The following is a 20891-nucleotide window of genomic DNA, read 5'->3' on the forward strand; positions in this document are numbered from 1 at the left end:
TATCACATTGGCAAAATCATATATTGCTTCAATTCATACATATATGGAAAACCCTTGGATTTGTTATTTGAGTAAAACATTACTATATAACACAAACATAATTACCCATAACTACTAATCTTAGAAAACTCTTATCTACAATTGTTTAAAAAAAAACAATTTATTTTGACCCCAAAAAAAAAAACAATTTACTTTCTGATTGTCAAGGAATCCATCATTTATCAATCAGCTAGTTTTAACTTTTAAGGATGTTTATGTAAAAGAGTGTTCAACTTTCTAAGATGAAAGATTAATTCAATAACTAAGTAGTTTTACTTAGGGGGCCTTATTAGGCTTGCATTATTGGGCCTGCTTTAGCATATTTAGGAGTAATATTTAGTAAATATGATTCACCCATCCAGTCAATCAGCCACGCGAGTATCATTCATCAATATCAGTTCAGAGTAAAACTCTGTTGTTGTTTCCGGCGATGAATCAGATGGAAGCGCCGCCGCTTCACCCCTTGTTAGAGCCGTTGTCGTATCTGTTGGGAACTTGGAGAGGACAAGGCGAAGGTGAGTATCCGACCATACCTTCCTTCCGCTACGGAGAAGAACTCCGATTCTCACATTCCGGCAAGGTAAACCGATCAGATCTATTTCATCATTTCCTAGATAGAATAGATCGAATTCGAATTCGAATTCGAATCTAAATGAGCTTTGGCCAGAGAGAGAGAGAGAGACGACTTCATTCTCGAACTTGTTGTCTATGTAGCCGGTGATAGCGTATACGCAGAAGACATGGAAGTTGGAAACAGGAGCTCCGATGCACGCAGAGAGTGGTTACTTTCGTCCAAAGCCAGATGGTTCCATCGAAGTCGTCATAGCTCAGAGCACAGGTCTCGTCGAGGTCCAGGTATATTTATATCCCGATTACTGCTTTCATCTATAACCATATATAGTTAGTCTTCCAAAATCTTTATTATGTTTCTAATTATGATTTGATCTCAGAAAGGAACATTCAAAAATGGATCAATCTTGCTCAAAAGTGATATTGTGGGAAACGCTTCAAAGGTTTTTAAGATGGAATTCCCCATAGTTACCATTTCCTCTATACTATACTTTGCATTTCTAATTGAGATTATTTTTCTGACAGGTGAAGGAGATAAGTAGAGCATTTGAATTGGTTGATGGAGGAAAACTAGCTTACGTGGTTCACATGAGTACTACTTCCACTAACCATCTTCAACCACATCTCAAAGCCATACTCCATAAGATCTAAATTTCATTGTTACTGCTTCCTCTGTAGGATCACGCTGTTTAGTTCTGTAAGTTCTAACAACACTTGATAATACACTCCTTTGTAAGCTCGGGAAATCAGAAGAGGAGGAAGAAGATTGGAGAGTTAAATGGGCTTTTCTTGAAACAGTTAATAGACCCATTAACGCCTATCTATTAAGGCCTCATAACGTACGTTTTTAGCCCATTAGTACGCATCAATCTTAAGAATGTATTTCAGTTCACTAATCCGACACTACAAATAACTTTCATTAAATAACAAGTTCGTCCGCATATTCTGTTTTATCCTAAACTATTGCACACGCATTTTATAAACTAAGTCGTGAACCACCCCCAAGTTATTATCGATGCAAAGTCAACATATTAATTTAACTAAGATTAATTTATCAGAATTGTAGATGCAATCTCATAAACTTATTTATACATACGTAATCACACAAATAACAACATATATTTAATATACATAGAAATAAAATAAAAGAGGGGAAGAAAAAAGGACTGAAAAACAAAAAGAATAATATATAGATGTGAAGCAGACACGTTCAGGCCACGGCAATGACAAAACGTGGCACCTTGTAATTCTCTTACGCTCCACAAATTTGGATTATTGTATTAAATTGTTTCATTTGATTTTTCATTTTCTTGGCTAATTTGGCTTCTTATGTTTTGTGGTGTTGACATATATATGTACTTGATCCCGAAGCAACAATATCTACTTTGGATACAATAACACCAATGGTAATGGAGAAAAGAAAATGAAAAACAGTTTTTTTTTTTTTTTTTTTAAATATTATGTAAGGTGATGTTGAAACTATTAGTTCCAACCTAATAGAGAGTGATAACAGTTTTACTTGTCTTCACTTTCTAGGATAGTCCCTTAAACTGATGGACCAGTTTTGTATATTTTAGATCTGGATTTTGGTGGATACAATTATCTAATGTGTGTATACAAATGAATAGGGCCACTTGACACCTAAGGGCATCCGCAATGGGGGAACACTTTAGGATGTTCTTAGAGTAAAAATATTATGAAAATAATCTAAGATCAGTAGTTAAGATCTTTTGTTAAAAAGTTAATTATTGGAAGAACATGTTTAAGATCATAAGATTTAATAATATAATATTCTTAAACATATTACATTTATAAAAACTGTAAAAATAATATTTAAATTGCAAACTTATAAAACTTGTACTAAAATTCAAAATACAATACCAAATTTTTATGAAACAAAAAAAACATTAAAGATTAAAAAAAACAAACAAACATATTACTTACTTAAAACAAACAAACATTTTATTTAATTAATATATAGTTTAAATCAAATCCTCTTTTAATTTGTGAAAAATTGTTTGCAAAAATTTGTATCCAATCACAGCTTGCCACGTCAGCTTAGAATTGAGCCTAGATCAGTTCTACATCAAGAACTGAACAACATATTCTTATGCCACTATTCATTATATTTATAATTTTAATAGGCTAAGAACACACCAAGTGTTCCCCATTGCGGATGGCCTAATGAAACAATTTTTTTTTCTAAAAAAAAATCAGATTGCAATAATGGAAGCATATCAAATTATTAATAGTATGAATGATGAGATCTCAATCTCCAATCTAAAATAACATTTTAAAAATAATCCAACAACTACTGTAGCGTATAGGAATTGTTCATCTCTTTTCATCAAAGAATATATCTAATTTTGTTTACACAAGAGCAAATTAATAATATCTATATATGGTTGAGAAAACTTTAAAAAGTAGGTAGTAAAAACTCATCGAGTAAAAAAAGATTTTGTCTAATTTGTGGTGTTGCTCGGACTCAAGTATACATGGAGAGAGACAGAGTCAAGTTCATTTTTGTTCAACTATCTATAATATTATTCTATGCTTTTATTGTATGTATGTCCGACCACAAGAACTGGTCCTAACTCCTAACTTTCAATTTTTTTTCTTCCATAGAATATAAATATATACATACAGAAAAAAATTATACTTATATTAGAAATAAAATTGAGTTAGTTAATGCTAAATTAAGATTCTTACTTTTATTCAACTTTTTTGGAAGAAGCACTTTGAAGAGAGAGTTGTGTAAGAATAGATTCTCCAGATGGAAAAGTTGGCAAGAACAAAAAAAAAAAAAGATGTTTTTAATTTTTGTTTGCCTTTGTCTCTTAATCCAACGGTCACTCTTCGTTCATATCAAGAATCCATGACGTGGACCATTCTCTTCCCTCCATCTGCACCTCTTCCCAACCTCTTTATTTCTTTTTTATATATTTGTAAACCGAAATAAATAAGAGAGGAAGGATTGCAAAAGAAAAAGAAAAATTAGAAACAAAAGGTGGAAAATAAAACTCTCTGTTCTTCTTTCTTCTTTCTTCTTCTTCTTCGTAAGCCATTACCATTTCTTGTCTCTCTGTTCCGTATCTGTACTTTTGTTTACAAAATTTTAAAATATATCTTTTGCTGATGTCTTCTTCTTGATAAAAAGATTTTCTACAGTTTTTTTTTTCTAGTTAAATAATTCTTGAGAATTTACAAAAAAAAAACAAACTTCTCTGTAAAACTTTGTTTCTTCATCTGTGTTTTGATTATTATTTTTTTTCCTGTTTCTTATTCAAACACATAAATTTCTTCTTGTACTACTAGTTCTTCATCTGTGTTTTGATTATTCCTTTTTTTTTTTTTTCTTATTCAAACACATAAATTTCTTCTTATACTACTAGTTCTTGTTCGATGACTTCTCATGTTCCAAAACATCCTCGTAAATGTAATCTATCTTTCCCACGCACGCACACACGTGTTTAATCAATCTGTCTGTGTTCTTCTTTACAAGTCTTTTTAACTTTTGCGTTTGACCTTTTTTATCTGTTACCTTTATGTGTGTGTATTTACTATTTATATATATAGTGCTCTGTTTCTTGTGATTAGACTCATATAAGTCTTATCTTCAATACTACTATATTATATCATTTTTACGCCTGGTTGTTAGTTTTTTTCGGTACGACTAAATATTCAGACATCAGTTCACGTTTCAAAGTTCAAACCTATCTCTTCACGTCGATAAGAAAATAAAAAGGCATCAATAGATTTCTAATATTTGTTTCTACTCTATGCATACATATATGTCTTGTGTACTGATTGGTTTCTTAGTGGCTTTCTGAATCTGATCCCTTTGGGAACGTTTTGTTTATTTGTTTTTTTCAGCTGCTGTTGAAGATATGGTGAAGAATCTTAGAGTTGATCCTCATGCTAAAGTCACTGCTTCCACCACTTCCATGGTAAATTAAGTTTCTCTCTTCTCTGTTCTTTTTTTACAGATGATTGATTCTTTTTTTTTGGGGGTATAATTCATCAGTATGTGTTTCCTCTTGTTTTGCAACATTAAAGGTTTCTGTAAAAGAGAAAAGGAATCAGCCAGAGCCATATTATGAAACTCTTGAGACATATCAAGGCCTGCCTTGTCCTTATGGTGGCTACTATGGATTCTACTATCCAGGTTTTGCTTCTTTCTTTATACACATCTCATAATTAAATATATTTTCAAATATGTTTTTGGATGTTCATAAGTCTCAATTACTTGTGTTTTAATATTCAGGTCTTGATGGTTCGGTTGGAGAAGCAAAGGATAACGGATACTATGGTTATGGAACAGAAGTTCAGTACCCGGTAACCAAAACTTCCTTCTCGAGAATTAATTAATTATTTCTGAGGAGATCAAGATTTTTTAATTGACAATTTTCTTGATCTTGATTTTAAGGTTATGCAAGGGGAAAATGGATCTTTGATCTACTTGATGCCAGGGTTTCAATCTTATGATGCTAGCCAAGCTTATATGCCTATAAGTACCGTTGGTGTATCGAGTCAGGCGCTTCACTCGCCCATGTATGCAGCTCAGGGTTATTATCAGAACCAATTTGGTTATGGAGATGTTTCATCTCCGACCTATCTATGGGACCCTGTTGGAGACAAGTATGTGTATGGCGTTGCTTCAAATAACCAACCCTTGAAACAGAACATATCTTCTTCAAGTCATAACCATAACAATTATTACTCAAGGAGCAAGAACTCCTTCACCGGTCACAGCATGGGAGATCGTCCCAAAACACCCCGAAAAGTAAACATTTGTCTTCTTCAATTCTTCTCTCTTTTTACATTCTCGAGAAGATTTTACTGATCTTCTTCTTTGGCTTTTGGTTTATGTTATAGGCGTTACAGAACAGCTATGCTCCACCCCCACTGCATAATCAAGAAAGAGGTGGCTTCGCATACCCGATGGACCCGGTAAAGAAGAAGTCTGGAGCTTTAAATCGTGATGAAACGGACAAGGCTAAAGCGAGGAACAGAGAAAATGGTAATAGCACGAATGACCTAGCAAGTGGTCAAGATCATATTACCAATGGAGAATGTGAGTCTTGTACGTTGGATGATGCTGAAGGAAATGAAAGAAGCAACGGTGTTGGTTCTGTGATCAGAAGGGATCAATATAACCTCCCTAGCTTTCAGACCAAATACGAGGAAGCAATATTTTTTGTGATAAAATCTTATAGCGAAGACGACATACACAAGAGCATCAAGTACAATGTCTGGTCTAGTACTCTCAATGGGAACAAGAAGTTAGACAGTGCGTATCAAGAATCTCAGAAGAAGATTGCAGAGAAAAGTGTAAAGTGCCCGGTTTTCCTATTCTTCTCGGTATGCAAAATAGCATTCTTTTTTTTGGTGATATCCGTATTTATTTTAGTGCAACATCTCCTTGGTCTCTGATCGGTTCTATTGGATTCTTTCTCCAGGTGAATGCGAGTGGGCAATTCTGCGGTGTTGCTGAAATGGTTGGGCGAGTGGATTATGAGAAAAGCATGGAGTTTTGGCAGCAAGATAAGTGGACTGGCTATTTTCCAGTCAAGTGGCACATGATCAAAGATGTTCCAAATCCGCAATTACGACATATAATACTTGAGAACAATGAGAACAAGCCTGTAACCAATAGCAGAGACACACAAGAGGTAAAATTGTTTTTTTGGAAGGCTCAAGAAAGTAAATTATTTGTCAAGAAGTCATTTAAACTTTGTCATTAATATATATAGGTGAGGTTGCCGCAAGGAAATGAAGTGTTGAACATCTTCAAGAACTATGCAGCAAAGACATCTATATTAGATGATTTCGATTTTTATGAAAACAGAGAGAAGGTTATGGTACAGAAGAAGCTAAGGTTCCCTCCGGTATTAAAGGTCCTGAGTTTCTCCTCTATATTATCTATCTCCCAGTCATTCTCTTTACTTCTATGTATTCTTACGAGAATTATCTTACGCCTTTCATTACAGAAGAAAGAAGAAGAGCTGGTTGCTGATTTCAAAACAATGGAGATATCTAACACAGCCAAAGAGGGAAACACAGATTTAACCGGGACTGTGAACTAACTAAACTAGTAGAACCTGTTAGTGTTTTTTTGGTTTGGTTTTTTTAAGGATCAATATAAACCGTCCGATTGTGTCGGATTGCTTTGATTTGATAACAAGCGAGTGCCGTCGTGTTCTATTGTTTTGTTGTATGGTGGGTTTTTCTTCTCTTTATCGTTTTGTGGGTTTGTGCTTATGATATGGTTTTGCAATATGTAATCATGGCAATGATAGGGTTTGATTTTTAATACTCAATGAGAAAATCGAGGGACAAAAATAAAGAGGTTTAGACATGAATTGCGCTCGACCGTTATAAACTCGCTCTCTTCAAAGAGCCTGCTTGGAAGTCAATTTATCAAACCAATCATTGCGGTCCACCACGTGGGGCTCGACCACCACGAGACAGGAATCGTCCACGTGGGGCTCGACCACGACCTCTGACGGCTGGATTAGGAGCTCTAGCGGTTCCTCCAAGACTGGCTATTCTTTCTTCTCTTTTCAGTTTTGCTCTAACAGATAGTGTCACCATAGTTGAACTTTCACCACCTGGTGAAGCAGCTCTTTTGGTTTCTTCTGTTTCTGGAGCTCCGCTTGAAGTAATAGCAGAAGCTTGGGTAGAGGAAGCGGTTGGAGCGGTAGATGCAGGGAAGGTTGTAGCTGCTGTGGTCTCTGGTTTGAGATCAGTCTCTGGCACTTCTTGTTGATCATTAGCATAGTTAGGTTTATCAGAGGCTTCTTCAGCTGCATCACCTCCTTCATCGGTCTTATCATCTTCAAGCGGTGTCTCAGTGGTCGTTTCAGCTTCCTCTATTGCTGTCACCATCCTAGTAGGTGACTGTGTGGGTGTGGCTAGCGTCTCAGGTTGCACTTCTTCTTTCTCTGGACTCCTCATCATGTTTGCTATATCTGTAGCCTCGTCCAGATCTTCAAGTGTATCTAGATCGAGCTCTCCTTCCTCCTTATCGGATTCCATATCTGTAAGCTCTTGGTTCTCTTGTTCGGTCTGATCCCTAGACTCTTCTTCAGTAAGGATGGTTTCTGTCTCAGTTGGATTTTCTTCCACTGGTTCATCAGCTTTATCCTGCACTTCAGCTTCATTTTCTTGTTGTGCTTCCACAGATTCCTCCTCAGCATTCTCGGCTTCTGTTTCTTCATTGTCACCATCAGCGGCAGTAGTAGCATCCATCGATTCTTCTATGGCTGGCTCTTTTGATAGGTTTTCACCTTCGGAAGCATCAGGTTGTGACTCAGATGGTTGTGACTCAGATATTTTTGCCTTCTTCGACGCAGGTGGTACAATCTCAGAACTGGTTTCCCCTCGAATCAGACTCTCTAGTTGTGGCTCAGGAACCAACGACTCAGACTGGCGTTTACAGACAGGTCGTACAGATGTGGTCACTTGGCTCTCTGTTTCATGGGCTGCAGACTGTTTTCCATCATCACCAGCTCCTTCAGCTTCTGGCATATCAACATCAACTTGGGGAGATTCCTCGGGTTTGACAAGTTGAGGACGAATAATCCTCCTACTACTACCTGGTCTACGAACCTCAGTGCTTGATTTCTGCAAAGTCGATCTCTTTTCTTTGTTCTCTGTCGCTACTTTGGGTGGCTGCTGGGTTGTTGCCACCGGAGCTTTTAAAGGTGTTGAAGAAGGGGCTCTCGCCATGGCCGAAGACTCAACTGCGCCAAAGATTAATTTCGTCAGTGTAAAATAAAAATATCACAATTTGGGAGTCGTTTGGGTGTGCTTTTTAGATTACCAGCAGCAGAAGTACCAGAGGAAGGTTCAGTAGGCTTTGTGCTGACTTGAGAATTGATGGCAATAGACCGAGCCACACGTTCGAAGTACTCTACAGCTGACACGTAAGCGGCAGCTTTGTCATTCAATATGCTTCCAGATAGAACCTGGACAGCTGCAGTACCCTATGGAAAAACAAAAGCGTTTAGAACAAACTGGTAAAATAATCATAAATGTGACCTAACATAATACACATGTATATGTACATCCAAATGCCATAAAACATGTTACCTCAGGAAGATTGCCATCCGCTTGCTTCAATTTTTCCAATTCTTCAGAGAGATGGGCCAATGCTGTTTGATACCTCTCGAGCTTAGCAAACTCTTCGTCCACTTTTGTTTTCTCCTGATAAACAGATGGTAGGGAATATATGAACTATAACGTTATTGGGTGAAGGATTTCAAAGTGAAGAATATGGTAATAGTTTCCAATGATTCCTACAAGAAGAGAGCAACAAGAGACACAAAAGTGAGGCTGGAAAGTATCGAACCTTTTTAATTTTTGTCAAGGAATCTCCAACTTCCTTCTCAACAGACTTGCGTTCTGTTCTCTCTTTAGTTAACTCCTCATCCTTTTTCTTCAAATCTTCAGTTTTTTTCTTCACCTCCTCTTTCAGTGTATGAACATACTTATCCATAAACTGCAGTAAAATTTCAAGTGTATAAGAATATACAGAAACACTAAAAAAAACAGATATGAGGGAGCCACATTCAAATACGAAATTTTTAATACCTGAATTCTATGCTCTTTTTCCTCTCTCTCCTTAACGGCCTGCTCCACCATAGCATCAGTTGTTGTTCTCTTTCCAGCTTTCGGCAGCAATAGAAAACATGAGCAGATACATACATAACTTATCCAATAGGATTTAGAAAAGAAAGAATAAATAGTTACCTTCTTTGGCTTCGTCCAACTGTTTAGAGAGTGACTGGTTTACTTTGTTCAAATCCTCCTTCTCTTTTTCGTATTTTCTCTTCATGACATAATAAAACATCGCTATTTTAAAAGGAAAACATCTATGAGTCGTAAACAAAAAAAACAAAAAATAAAGATTCGAACCTTGGTCGTATTTAAAGAAGAATAAGCTCTCTTGAACTTTTCTAACTCTTGTTTCTGCTTGTTGAACTCTGACTGCATAGTAGCCTAACAAGAAGTAACAGAGACAGATAAGTAAATCTACATGGGGTAGTGCTTCTTCTACATGTAAAAATTAAAATGAGCTCAGCGAGATAGTTCTCATTCTACCTGTGCTTGCTGAGCGTCATCTAACCTCTTCTCCCTCTCACTCAGATCTTTTTTGCAGTTTGTTAGCTCCTTCTCCAATAGAGATATCTTGTTCTGCTTCTCTAACAGAAGTTTTTTGAAATCTTCAACATGAGCATCCTTTACTTTCATTTTCTCCTAAAAATCATATTATGGCGTCAAAAAGGATATGAGAACTTAAAACGAAAAGCACAGTGGGACACTCAAGAATCGAACAAATTATGTAAACATCTGCATAACCCAAACACTATTAACAAATAAATCATCAGATATGCATCAGCCAAAATGACAATTGTCATACATTAGAGTTCTAGATGCGTTTGATAATCGATAATGCAACTAGGGAGTAGTCCCAAACTAGAAGAAAACCAGGCTCTCTCCAGAAGTTTCATTGACCATACCAATATCAAATAGATAAAGCGCCTTATGTTCTTTAACCAGATGGGTCTAGGAGCAAGAACTAAGAACTAAGTCCAGATGCCATATAATCCGTGTAGGCATTACCTCTAATTGCCGCACTTCATCTTTGAGGCGATTGTAGTCAGCAACATCTATGTTTCTATATGTCTCCCGCAACTTCACAAAGCAAGAAATTGTAATTACAAACCAGTAACAAAAAAGTAACTGAAAATATGAGATGACGCAAGAAGTTTATAATGACTTGCCTCATCAACCCTCTTTTTTTGAAGATCTGTCTCCATTCTTAGCCTTTCCATCTCTTTCATACACAACTCCAACTCTGTTTGCTTTTTCTTTAAGAGGTTTTCAAAATCTTCTGATTCCATCCTAGCCTTTTGAGCTACCTCACGCAATCTCTGATGTTTTAAAAAAAGTTCAGTCATTCGAGTGACATGAAGGAAAATAAATCTATGTGAAGGTTCCATTACGAACCTGACACTCCTCAAAATTGTGTTTGTTTTCCTCCCTGAGTTGCATGTTGCTTTCACGGAGCAAGCTCATCTCACTAACCTGCGAGGAGAGCTTTGAAGTCAGAAAACAATAATAGTTTCAACCCAACCAATACATCAGGAATCCAAAAGACAAATTCCAAGTTGAAAATATTGACTTTGACAAGATAAAAGAACTCAACTAAGAGGAACTGAAGCAGCAAGATCATTAGTTCATATGTTATATTGTTATCAGATATCAAATCACCCAACATTACCTGAAGCTGAAGAGATTTGATTCCATCCTCCGTCAACAATGAGGCTCTTGTACTGGCGCGCTCAGCTTTAAGTGATTCCCGGGCAGATTCTGCCATCTTCAAGGCACTCTCAAGCTAGACAAAAACAAGTTGCAAAAAAAAATTCATACCGCAGCCAAAACTATGTAATAGTAGAGGAGGTTTTCCCTTTTCATGTGTGCATGGTTGTTACTCAAAAAAGGATATGGTAGCCAAATAATGGATAAGATTGGAGACATCAACTCACTTGCGATTGCAACCGTAGTTTCTCCTGTCTCATTAGTGAGATCTCAGTTTCAGCCTGTCATATAAGATGCACATGACTTAGATAATCCCACCGTATAGAGAAGGGGCAGAAAGAAAGAAAAAGTAATCCTACAAAGAATTCTCTTACTATTTCTTTGGTTCTGCGTAGATAGTTAACTACACTTTGCAAACCCGAATCTTCAGGTTGATCTGTGTCAGTGCTCCCAGATAATATTTTTCCAGAACGACTGTCCTTCTCAGCGGAGTTGAGATGCTTAGCCTCAAGTCTACTATGAAGTAATTTGTTCTGATGTATAGAGAAATTAAGAAAAGTGAGTACTTGTAGCAGAACCACATGCAAAAGTAAGCATTGTTGAGCATAAACAAATTGGAAAAACTATCCTTAACACATTAAATAATGTCAAACAGATAATCAACGAGAGGTGCTTTTTTCAGGCATAGAAAAAAATAAGGTTGGTCAAAATATAATTGTAAGAGATCGGGAGCAGACGCCACCTGTTCATTGAGTTCATGATACTTTTTCTCAGCCAGATTCTTTTGCTGCTCTAGCATCAATTTCTGTTCACTCCACTTGGAGTTAAGTTCAGACTGATAAATACCAAGAAATTGAATCGACGTGTCACAAATCAGCTATTATTATAGAAATATTCAAAATCACAATTTTAATGAAGTTTTGTAAGGTAGAAGTTACAATTTCAATTCCCCGTGCATCAGCTAGTTTACGAAGTTCAGATGCCTCCTCTTGAAGGGCTGCTAAAGCTTGTGATGTTTTTGTAAGCTCCTGAATAGTTTCAGACTGCAGAATAACCTGTACTCCAAAAAGAAGTAGGAAACAAAAAGAGAGATCGTTGTAATATTATGAATAGAAAGAAAGAACAGAATCAGTTGATGGCAGTAAGACCTTATGTTATGACGAAACTAACTAACAACCATTTCATGTAATGTAAAACTCAATTCAGAAAATATCTGATGACAAAGGTGCAGTAAAATAGAGAATCCAGAAGACCACCGTTTCATGAAATTGAAAAACAGGATAAATAATAAAATCTGGTCAGTATCTAGATAGGATGAATAATAAAATCTAGTCAGTTTCTAAAACCATCCAATAAAAACCAACGCCAACATGAATATGCACGATGGTCAAATGTTTCTTCAAATAGAGAGCTTTAACCAACCTGTCTTTCATAATTTCTCTGAGCAACACGCCATTTCTCATGTTCCATCTCCAGCTCATTCTTCAAAATGGACATTTGGATATTCACTGCTTCCATTTGGGAACTGCAGTCAATCGCACACCATCAATTTAAGAACGAAAATGCGTCTGTGTCCACGAGAAAATAAGATACTTGCTCTACATAATAGAACATTTACTTTTTAACTAAGCTTTCTTCTCTCAGACTTGCAATTTCAGCCGACGCTGATACAAGAGCATCTTCTTTTCCTGCAGCAGCAGTGGCTAGTTGCTCGGACTTCTTTATACAGTCATTTTCAAGTTCTGACACCCTCTCTCTAAAAGCAACAAGCTCTGCTTCCAACGATCTTTGTCTCTTTTCAGCCTACAAACAGCCATCAGATGTAAAATAAACCTACAGCAGATCTAGTTCTATCGCAGAGGATAGTTGCATATCCATAAGTGATCTTTGTTTCAACCAAACACAATCACCAATACCTCAAGTCTGAAGTTCTCATGGGCAGATTCCATCTGCTTTAACGCAGTTTCATTCACCTGAGCTATACTCTTGTACTGCAAGATGGTTCGCAAGATCAGTTCCCAGTCACAATGAAATCAAAACTAACTTATTCATTTCAAGAAGTACCTGGAGCATGTGGCTTTTGCTAGATTCTACGTCTCCCCTTAATTTTTCGATTTCTTCCTTAGCGATACGCAATTCAACAGACATCTAGAGGAAATAACCACCAGAAAAAATTAACAGACCACCTTACACAAACAAATATTGAATTGCTATGCCACAAGTAAAAGGTTAACTCAAACAATAGCTCAAACACAAGCCTCAAATCTACATGATAGAATTCATCAAGCAGATCCTAAATCCTGCATGAATCACATGTACAACTTCTAGGATAATAACATGAGCAGTCTTTTTACAAATAGATTGCAACCAGGAAATCGGAACAATACCATAATTACAAACTTAAAGTTAAATCTGCAAAGAAATTGAAGTACTTCACTGACCTCATTATCCGAAAGGGAAATAATCCCACCATTGTCCATATCAAGAACCTAAAAGTGAGAAAATAAATCGTTACAAACTAGTAATAGCAAATTCCATCCAGGACTCTGCTGTTCGCATTTAACCCCACAATTCAATTATTAGAGAAATCAAAAATATTTACCTTAGGATCTGACGCTCTTATCTTCTTCTCCAAATCAGAAAGTCTAGCCTAATATTGCACATGCAAAGTAATAATCAATTATAAAAAGCCAAAAATGATCATGCCAATATGTGAATGGACGGCCCACAGCCGTAAAAAAAAGTGGAATGACAATGTCGTGATTTTCGGGTAATTGGTTTGGGCCTATTCACAAGGGGTAAAATTTATTGCCACCAACACAAACTACATGCAAAGACTCCGTTCACAAAAGTACCACCAATGGCAATCCAGGAAATGGTGACCTGGGCTATTAGGGTATGCAACCTAGGAGCCAGACAGAGTAAACGCGGACAGATGCTGGTGATTTGCAGCACCTTGATGCAGTACGGAATAGCTTCATGTATTCATGAGTCTAAGTTATTAAGAAAGTTGAAATAGACTTGAAACCAGTACCTCAGCCACAGAAGCCCTGGACTCTGCTACTGAGACAGCCTTCAAGGAATCAGCCAATTCTTTTCCCATTTCTTCTACCTGCATTACAGCTTTGTTCAAAGTTTGATTGCTGTCCGAAGTAATACTCCGCGCACTACTCCTTTCATCTTGCAATTCTTTCTTAGCTTCAGCCCATTCTCTCTGTGAAAATAACGGTCAAAAAATCAATTAACTTCTACTCGTCTGCATGATAATTTTGAAGAAACCTAAAGGATGTGACAGCAAAAGATTAATCAAATATGCTATAGACCTCACGTTGCTTGATAATAATCAGTCAACTTCTACTCATTTATACATGATAATTTTGAAGAAAACTAACGATTGAGACAGCAAAAGAATCATCAAATATGCAATTAACCTCAAGTTGCTTGATATGCTCTTCTTGTTTCCTTCTCTCGGCAGCTCTTGCTTCCTGTATTGGTAAAGTTAAAAGTTATTTCATTTTTAATCGGTATCACCTTCCAGTATAAAATTAGTAAACTAAAATCAAAGGTGATTTTCTTACCTCACGAACTTCCTCTGTACTTTGTACAGTATCCAAGGTAGCCTACACAAAAACAGGTCAAGATAAGAAAAAGAAAAAAGAGTACGCACAGCTTAAGACAATATTTGCACTACTGTCATGTTTCCAACCTGAAGACGGTAAACTCTCTGAGATAGAGCAGAAACTTCATCAGAAGCTCTTTTTTCGGCATTTGATAACACCTCTTTTTCTTGTTTGAGAACCGAGACCTATAGATGACTGTTAGTATTGAAGCAAGGAAATCAGTAATTAAACAGAGTGATGGATGTACAACCTCCATAGACAATTTTCTGCAAATCTCTTCCGCTGCGTGCAGAGACTCGGAACTCTCGCGCAATTTCCGCTGGTGGTCAATGATTAATTGTGAGAACTCTATGTTTCTTGCCAAAACGCCGTTCATTTCTTCTCTCTACAATGAAGACAGATAAGGTAAGAACTTTGAAGAACGCACAAGCTGCTGATGATATGAAATTATGAAAAAGATCACCTTGCGTTCAGATTCTTTCATGATTCCTTCTAGTTTTTCCTTAGCAAAATTTGCCTCCATCGCCAACTTATCTCGTTCAGACCTCACTGCAATTATCTCACTCCTAAAATCCAAAGGAGAAATGAAAACAACGCAGTTGATAATACTCACAGTAAAAAAAAATTACAGGAAATAATGACAAAAATTAATAGCTACAGTTTGAGTTTCATGGATGTATATACTACATTAGATATAACCATTGTTCATGTTGTTTCTCTATGTTTCAAGGTGTATGATTATACTTCATGTAAGTTATACAGGATAACTACACTGGTATTGCAACCACATAAGCACAGATAGTATATTCAGCAATCCACCTGCATGTGCAATAACCTTTAACTCCTCACTTCTGATACACTAGTATTTCCACACTTAATTACTTTTGTTTGGGTTCTCAACTTGACTATCCAACAAAATGTGTTACATGTTCAGCGGTACCCTAGCTTATCTACACAAAAACTAATAACTTATCCAGTCAGTGAAATAAAAGTAAATACGATGATAATATATACCTAGCCTTTGCAAAATCTTCCTCGAGACTCCGGATACGTTCAAAAGCTTTTTCCTGGGCTCTTTTAGTAGCTTCCTGGAACAAGCAATCCAGTCAATAAGGCGAGTCCAAACAACTACTTTGATACGCTAAAAAGAGGACAAAAAAGAAAGGAATGAAATATTTAGCAATCTGTCATACCTCTGAATCCTCAAGCAGATGTAAGAAGTTCTTTCCTGGCACTACAGCTACAAAAACACATCTCTGTCAGCCATTTTAAAGCAAATGTGCGACTGAAATTATGTATTCGATTTTATGAGCAAAGCATGTAACAGCCTGCAAAGCCTCAGCCTATTTACTAACAAGATAAGATTTACAGAAAGTCACATAATATTTGTGCATACAGCATTAATTTTAATTACTGACAATTGAGATATACGAAAATAAGCAAAAACTTTGGTAGATGTTCCAAATGCAGATGCTTTCCAACCTAACTTTAATAACTAAAGAAAATCCTAATAAGCTAACTTTTCGTTTAAATTTGAGAACAGCATCAACTATAGTCAAAGATTTCTTACATCCCCACTAAACCTTGACACCTGGGGTAAAAATTTGGAATGGCTTAGTTCACAAACTGGTGAACATAGCCAAGAAGCCAATTATTGAGGGTATTTAAGAATACGTAGTGCAGTAAGCTCATAATGATGCATAGAAGTTGAACCTGGAGACAACTCTGAAGAACGAGAATCAGATGAATGAAGTTTCTGTTCCTCTTCATACAATCGCTTATACATTGCAACCTGAAAAAGAACAAAATCACAATATCAATCATTGAAAAGAAATCCAACCTCAATCTACCAAGTGCTGTAACAGAGAAAATATTTTAAGGGTAGAAATGCTTACAGATGCGTGCAGTGATTCAATCATCTGTCCCTGCTCTTCAGCTCGTTTTAGTACGGTAGCTACCTTGGCAGAAGCTTCATCAGTCTTATCCTTCAGGTCTATCTCAAACTTTTCCTGACATTCCAAAAATTCTTTTAAAACTTCAACCGTACCATAGAAACTATGCAAAAAAAAATCCTTCTTACCTTCAGCTCCATTTCCCTACTTTCAATCTCCTCTGAAAGACAACGAGCAAGACTTCTCAGCTTAACATTCTGCTCAACTAATCCATTTATATCTCTGAACTTTAACTGAAATTTGTCCCAACATGAGGAAGAGCATTAATCATCCACAACTTATTTTGCAAAGTAAAATCTAACACAAACATGACGTCGAGATAAAGAAGCAAACTTACAAGATGCTCTGAAATGATTTTATCAGCTTCAGATTCCACATCCATCTCAACATCAGATAGCAGAGGATAATCTTCGTCATCATCATCATCCCTGGCAGCTCCACATCGAAGTTGAACGTCACGACACTCCTTAAGTAGTATTGTAACCTAAAAAGTGGAAACAAACACAAAGTATCATTGACTAGGCAGGCAACCAACCACGTGCACATCAGTCGGATAAAAGCTCAACTATTAACATAGCAAGTCATGTTAGTCAAGAAACTGAAGACCACCAAAAACATAATGAGCAGCAAAGAATAGATCGTCAAATTACCTGTTTCTGAAGGTCAGATATATCTTTCTGGAATGCTGTGTTTTCACGTTCCCGTCTCCTCAAGTCAGCCTATCAATCAGATAAATGTATAAGAACAGCACAAGAACGCATTTTGAACAACCACTATAATAATGCCAGCCAGGTACCTTTAGCTCCATAATGAACTTCTCCATCTTTGATTGTTCAGAGACAGAATCCTGAAGTTTTTGATTAACTAGACTATACGCTTCAACCATCCTCTCATACTCCCCTGGAAACAAAAACAGATTGCACATACGTAGGTTAGAAATTGGAAGACATCTTTGGAGAGTAAAATATATGGCTCTAGAAGCACATGATTGGATCATACCTCTTTCTTCTTGGATAAATCCGGCTTTCTCTTCTAATTCAGATAACACCTACAAAGCAGGATACCAAGAATACATTAAAAGGAATAGAAAAATGTTATGCTCAAGTTATTAGTGAACTGTGGTTGAAATTAATAATGAAACATAGAGAGATATAGACAAAACAAAATTGGAAATGATTGGCACCTAAATGTTTAACAACGACCTAGTAAGTAGTGATAACAAGATAAGTAAAGCATACCCGTTGAAGTATCATCTCAGCTTCCTTTCGACCTAATTGCTCATGCCTCAAGGCATCAACAGCCTCTTGATACTTCTCATAAATTTTGGCAAGCTACAAGATAAAAAGAGGGATTTATACACCACCAACAGAGTTGAAAAACTTTAAACTGGAGGAATATACTAAGACTAAAACTCACGCTCCATCCATCACGTAAGAGTGAAGCTGCTAGTGCAGTTCCTGACACACCAGCAGGAACCTTCGAAATTACTGCCTGGCTTTCCTCTATCATGCTGCTGGTCCCACAATCGTCACCGCGTCTGGACCAAGGTATGTCAGGAGAAAGATATGAGAATTTTATATGTTATGTGCACACTAGGACAATCAAAATATTACAATATTTGAGTTAAAGTATAATCTACTTCGACAGAGCAAATACTCTTCCAAACGCACTTAACTGTAAACCCTTAAAAAAATTTAGATTACGTTATATTTCTAGCTGTAAACTTAGTCACTGCTGTATTTTTATTTTTTAGTGTTAGAAGACCCACATTTTGGTAAAGGTTATCAACATAAGTTGCAAGCAAAATAATCTGTCTGGAAAATGGATCTCTTGAAAGAAACAAATATCACTTATTTTACTCATTTTTTGCTCGTTTGGTAAGCAACTGCAGCAAATCTGACTGGCGAGTATACAAAAAGTAAAGAATACATTATAAATGATCATGTTCTCACAAAACAGAGGCATACCTTATGAAACTGCTGAAAGGTATCAGATTCAGCTCATCTACTTTCCTACTTTTCTCAATTTCTGTTTCACACTTCTCAAGTTTTTGTTTAAGGTCTTCGTTCTCCTGATTTGCAAAGAAGAAAATAAACTATATCACTAGAAAATAAATTTAAACATGCGCCAAAGAAAGACCATGTAGATCCAAAAGGTAAATCATAGAAACCACTTCTCATTGAAAAAAACAAAACAAAAGAAATTTTGAGATCACAGAAAATTTTTCTTCTCTTAGATTCTGAAAGCTGAATCAACTAATAACTTTTAGAAAACAATCAAAGAATATCAATATATCATACTAGCAATTGGGTCTAGACACAACACCTTCAGTGTAAGTTGAAAAGGATGCTGCCAAACAAGTTACCAGAGCTAGGCAATAATAATTGATAAAGCAAAAAAAAACTGAAGGGTCTTACTACCTTCTCTAACAGCTGTTTTGTAGACACCTCTTTCTCAAGTCTATCTTTGTTACTACTCTCGACTTGGCTCAAGCGTTCCTGCGTAGTCATAATTAGAAACTCAACAGGGGTAACAAAAAGTTAGAACCATATGCTCTGATTAGTAATGGAAAACTTACCTCTAAAGCCTTAATAACACCCTCAAGTTCGCCAGCCTTTCTAGACCATTCCTCCGAACTTTCCTTGTACAACTCAACAAGCTTGTTCGCCTATATAACAGCTTGTGGTTAGATTGGAAAAACAACACCTAAGAAAGTCTATTTCTGAAACTATGAAATGCCTCAACAATATTTATGACATACTTATCTCTCCAGTCAGCTAGAAAATATGAAAAGAGATTCAATGTTTGAAACCATTAGATTTGAAAACTTACAGTGTGAAGTTCAGCATTGTATTGCTCTTCAGTGGTCGTTGCTACGTCTTTACAAGAGCTGAGGTCCTTTGGATACAAAGAAAAAAAAGTAAATCCCATAGCGGATAAAACAATAAGATATAAGACGAAATATTATTATGAGCCATAATTACCTCTTGTAATGAACTAATTTTGGTTTCCAGCTCTCTCAATCTTTGCTTATGCCAATTTAAAGAACTAGAACACTCATTATAATTTCTTTCAGCCTGACAGAAAATTGAATGACACTTAAGTAACTGAACTGCACATAAGAAAAGAAAACAGAAAGAAGTATTAGAAAAAAATAGAACATTGGCCTTACATCTACAAGCTTTGCTGACATGTCAGCTTCAAGATCAGAATGCCTTCTACGGAGTTCAGCGTAACTGTCGACTTTGGCTGTCAACTCCTCATCTAGCCATTTGGCATGCCTTTCCGTGAGTTCTTTCTCCTGTTTCCATCAGAAACCATAAGTTATGAACATTGTAAGAGGATCATCACATATTGTTAGATGACGCTATAGTAATTTGGCCTAAAAAACGGATAATAAGCCAATAATCTGACCTGAGATAGACGACTGCACATGGCCTGAGAACGTGCCAATTCTGCGTTGGCTTCAGCTAGTCGGGCCTCCTTCTCTGAACTAGAGTCCGTCAGCTTAACCTGAGAAATAGGACAATAATTAGGGTTACAGTTGAAAAGGTGTATACATGTGGTAATAAAATAGGGAAGCACTCACAATTTTATCTAAGTAGCTCTTGATGGTGGAATTCTTCTCACTAATCTCGGCATCTTTCTGCTCCAATAAATCCATCAGTTGCCTCTTAGACTTATGAAGCTCTGACATCTCCGCCGTCATCCTCTCCACCTCTCCATCCTTCTCAATCTGCATCGAAACCAGAACACCAGTCTAACTATTAGGGATTCCAAAAAAACAAACACACTCCAACACATAAAGGAACAACGACGCACCGATTGCAAATGAAGCTGGTGCTTCTGCGCTTGAGACTGAGCAAGCTCAGCTAAACGATCGTCTAAATCAGACTGAAGCTTCGCGTTCTGAGATTCGAGGGAAGAGAAATCCTGAGATAGCGAGAGGTACTTCTGCTCGAGAAGAGAACAGGTCTGCTCCGCCGTGATGGAAGCAGCATCAGCCTTAGCACGTACACTATCCAAATCGGCGTATATCTTGCGTATGTACTCGTCGGCTCTCTCCGCGACCACCGACGCGGCGTCGCTAGAAAGCCGCGCAAGCTCTTCGTCTGGCATAAACAAGGGCATATTTTCGTGCCCTAGTTTCAGAAAATAACCGCTATTATATATCTAATGTTCTTCGGTTTCCCCCGACAAATTAGAGACGACGATTTGAATTTCACTTTTTTCGCCGGCGATTTTGGGTGAGAATGGAAGATGAAAAAGCTCCGGTAGGGCGAAAGAAGATGCTATGTTTCGCGAAAACCCCAGGTGTGTCGTTTATACTTCGTCATACGTCGTTTAATAAGGACGGCGTCGTTGTCAGGTGGGCCGACAACGG

At 36.9% G+C, this 20891-nt stretch overlaps 3 protein-coding genes across 8 annotated transcripts; 2 read left to right on the forward strand and 1 right to left on the reverse strand.

Annotated features, from left to right (window-relative positions):
• Window positions 1–264: 264 nt before the first annotated feature.
• Window positions 265–1388, forward strand: LOC104714216 (peroxynitrite isomerase Rv2717c). 2 transcript variants are annotated; one of them, XM_087466211.1, is made up of 5 exons: window positions 397–619; window positions 754–894; window positions 990–1052; window positions 1135–1201; window positions 1288–1388. In XM_087466211.1, exons 1-5 carry the CDS (start codon window positions 470–472, stop codon window positions 1308–1310), a joined length of 444 nt encoding a protein of 147 aa, XP_087322337.1. In that variant the 5' UTR covers window positions 397–469; the 3' UTR covers window positions 1311–1388. The 2 variants fall into 2 exon arrangements, with proteins under 2 accessions (XP_010429805.1, XP_087322337.1); XM_010431503.3 differs by having other exon boundaries at window positions 265–619; window positions 1135–1388.
• A 1961-nt stretch (window positions 1389–3349) lies between these two features.
• On the forward strand, window positions 3350–6955 carry LOC104714218 (YTH domain-containing protein ECT4). Of its 4 annotated transcripts, none has more exons than XM_019229620.2 (9): window positions 3350–3616; window positions 4483–4556; window positions 4666–4774; window positions 4874–4944; window positions 5036–5392; window positions 5485–5970; window positions 6069–6281; window positions 6363–6506; window positions 6600–6955. In XM_019229620.2, exons 2-9 carry the CDS (start codon window positions 4497–4499, stop codon window positions 6693–6695), a joined length of 1536 nt encoding a protein of 511 aa, XP_019085165.1. In that variant the 5' UTR covers window positions 3350–3616; window positions 4483–4496; the 3' UTR covers window positions 6696–6955. The 4 variants fall into 4 exon arrangements, with proteins under 4 accessions (XP_019085165.1, XP_019085164.1, XP_010429809.1 ...); XM_019229619.2 differs by having other exon boundaries at window positions 3551–3665; XM_010431507.3 differs by having other exon boundaries at window positions 3575–4045.
• Window positions 6894–20828, reverse strand: LOC104714217 (nuclear-pore anchor). 2 transcript variants are annotated; one of them, XM_010431506.2, is made up of 48 exons: window positions 20330–20828; window positions 20097–20243; window positions 19922–20020; window positions 19680–19808; window positions 19492–19584; window positions 19340–19405; window positions 19086–19175; window positions 18928–19005; window positions 18475–18578; window positions 17924–18044; window positions 17746–17838; window positions 17507–17555; window positions 17304–17407; window positions 17158–17226; window positions 16845–16991; window positions 16636–16740; window positions 16451–16564; window positions 16269–16347; window positions 15749–15795; window positions 15570–15643; window positions 15019–15121; window positions 14806–14940; window positions 14642–14740; window positions 14514–14555; window positions 14367–14420; window positions 13970–14149; window positions 13538–13585; window positions 13377–13424; window positions 13000–13083; window positions 12852–12926; window positions 12554–12738; window positions 12358–12460; window positions 11874–11990; window positions 11678–11770; window positions 11310–11468; window positions 11163–11216; window positions 10898–11011; window positions 10624–10701; window positions 10398–10547; window positions 10237–10308; window positions 9715–9870; window positions 9529–9612; window positions 9364–9442; window positions 9205–9281; window positions 8963–9112; window positions 8704–8817; window positions 8450–8597; window positions 6894–8354 (listed from the first exon to the last, which is right to left on the reverse strand). In XM_010431506.2, the coding sequence occupies exons 1-48, from the start codon at window positions 20636–20638 to the stop codon at window positions 7039–7041; spliced, it is 6234 nt and encodes a 2077-aa protein (XP_010429808.2). In that variant the 5' UTR covers window positions 20639–20828; the 3' UTR covers window positions 6894–7038. The 2 variants fall into 2 exon arrangements, with proteins under 2 accessions (XP_010429808.2, XP_010429806.2); XM_010431504.2 differs by having other exon boundaries at window positions 8435–8597.
• Between the last annotated feature and the right edge of the window lie 63 nt (window positions 20829–20891).

Source organism: Camelina sativa, chromosome 9 (genome assembly GCF_030686135.1).
Source record: "Camelina sativa cultivar CO46 ecotype springtype chromosome 9, ASM3068613v1".
Taxonomy (NCBI): domain Eukaryota; kingdom Viridiplantae; phylum Streptophyta; class Magnoliopsida; order Brassicales; family Brassicaceae; genus Camelina; species Camelina sativa.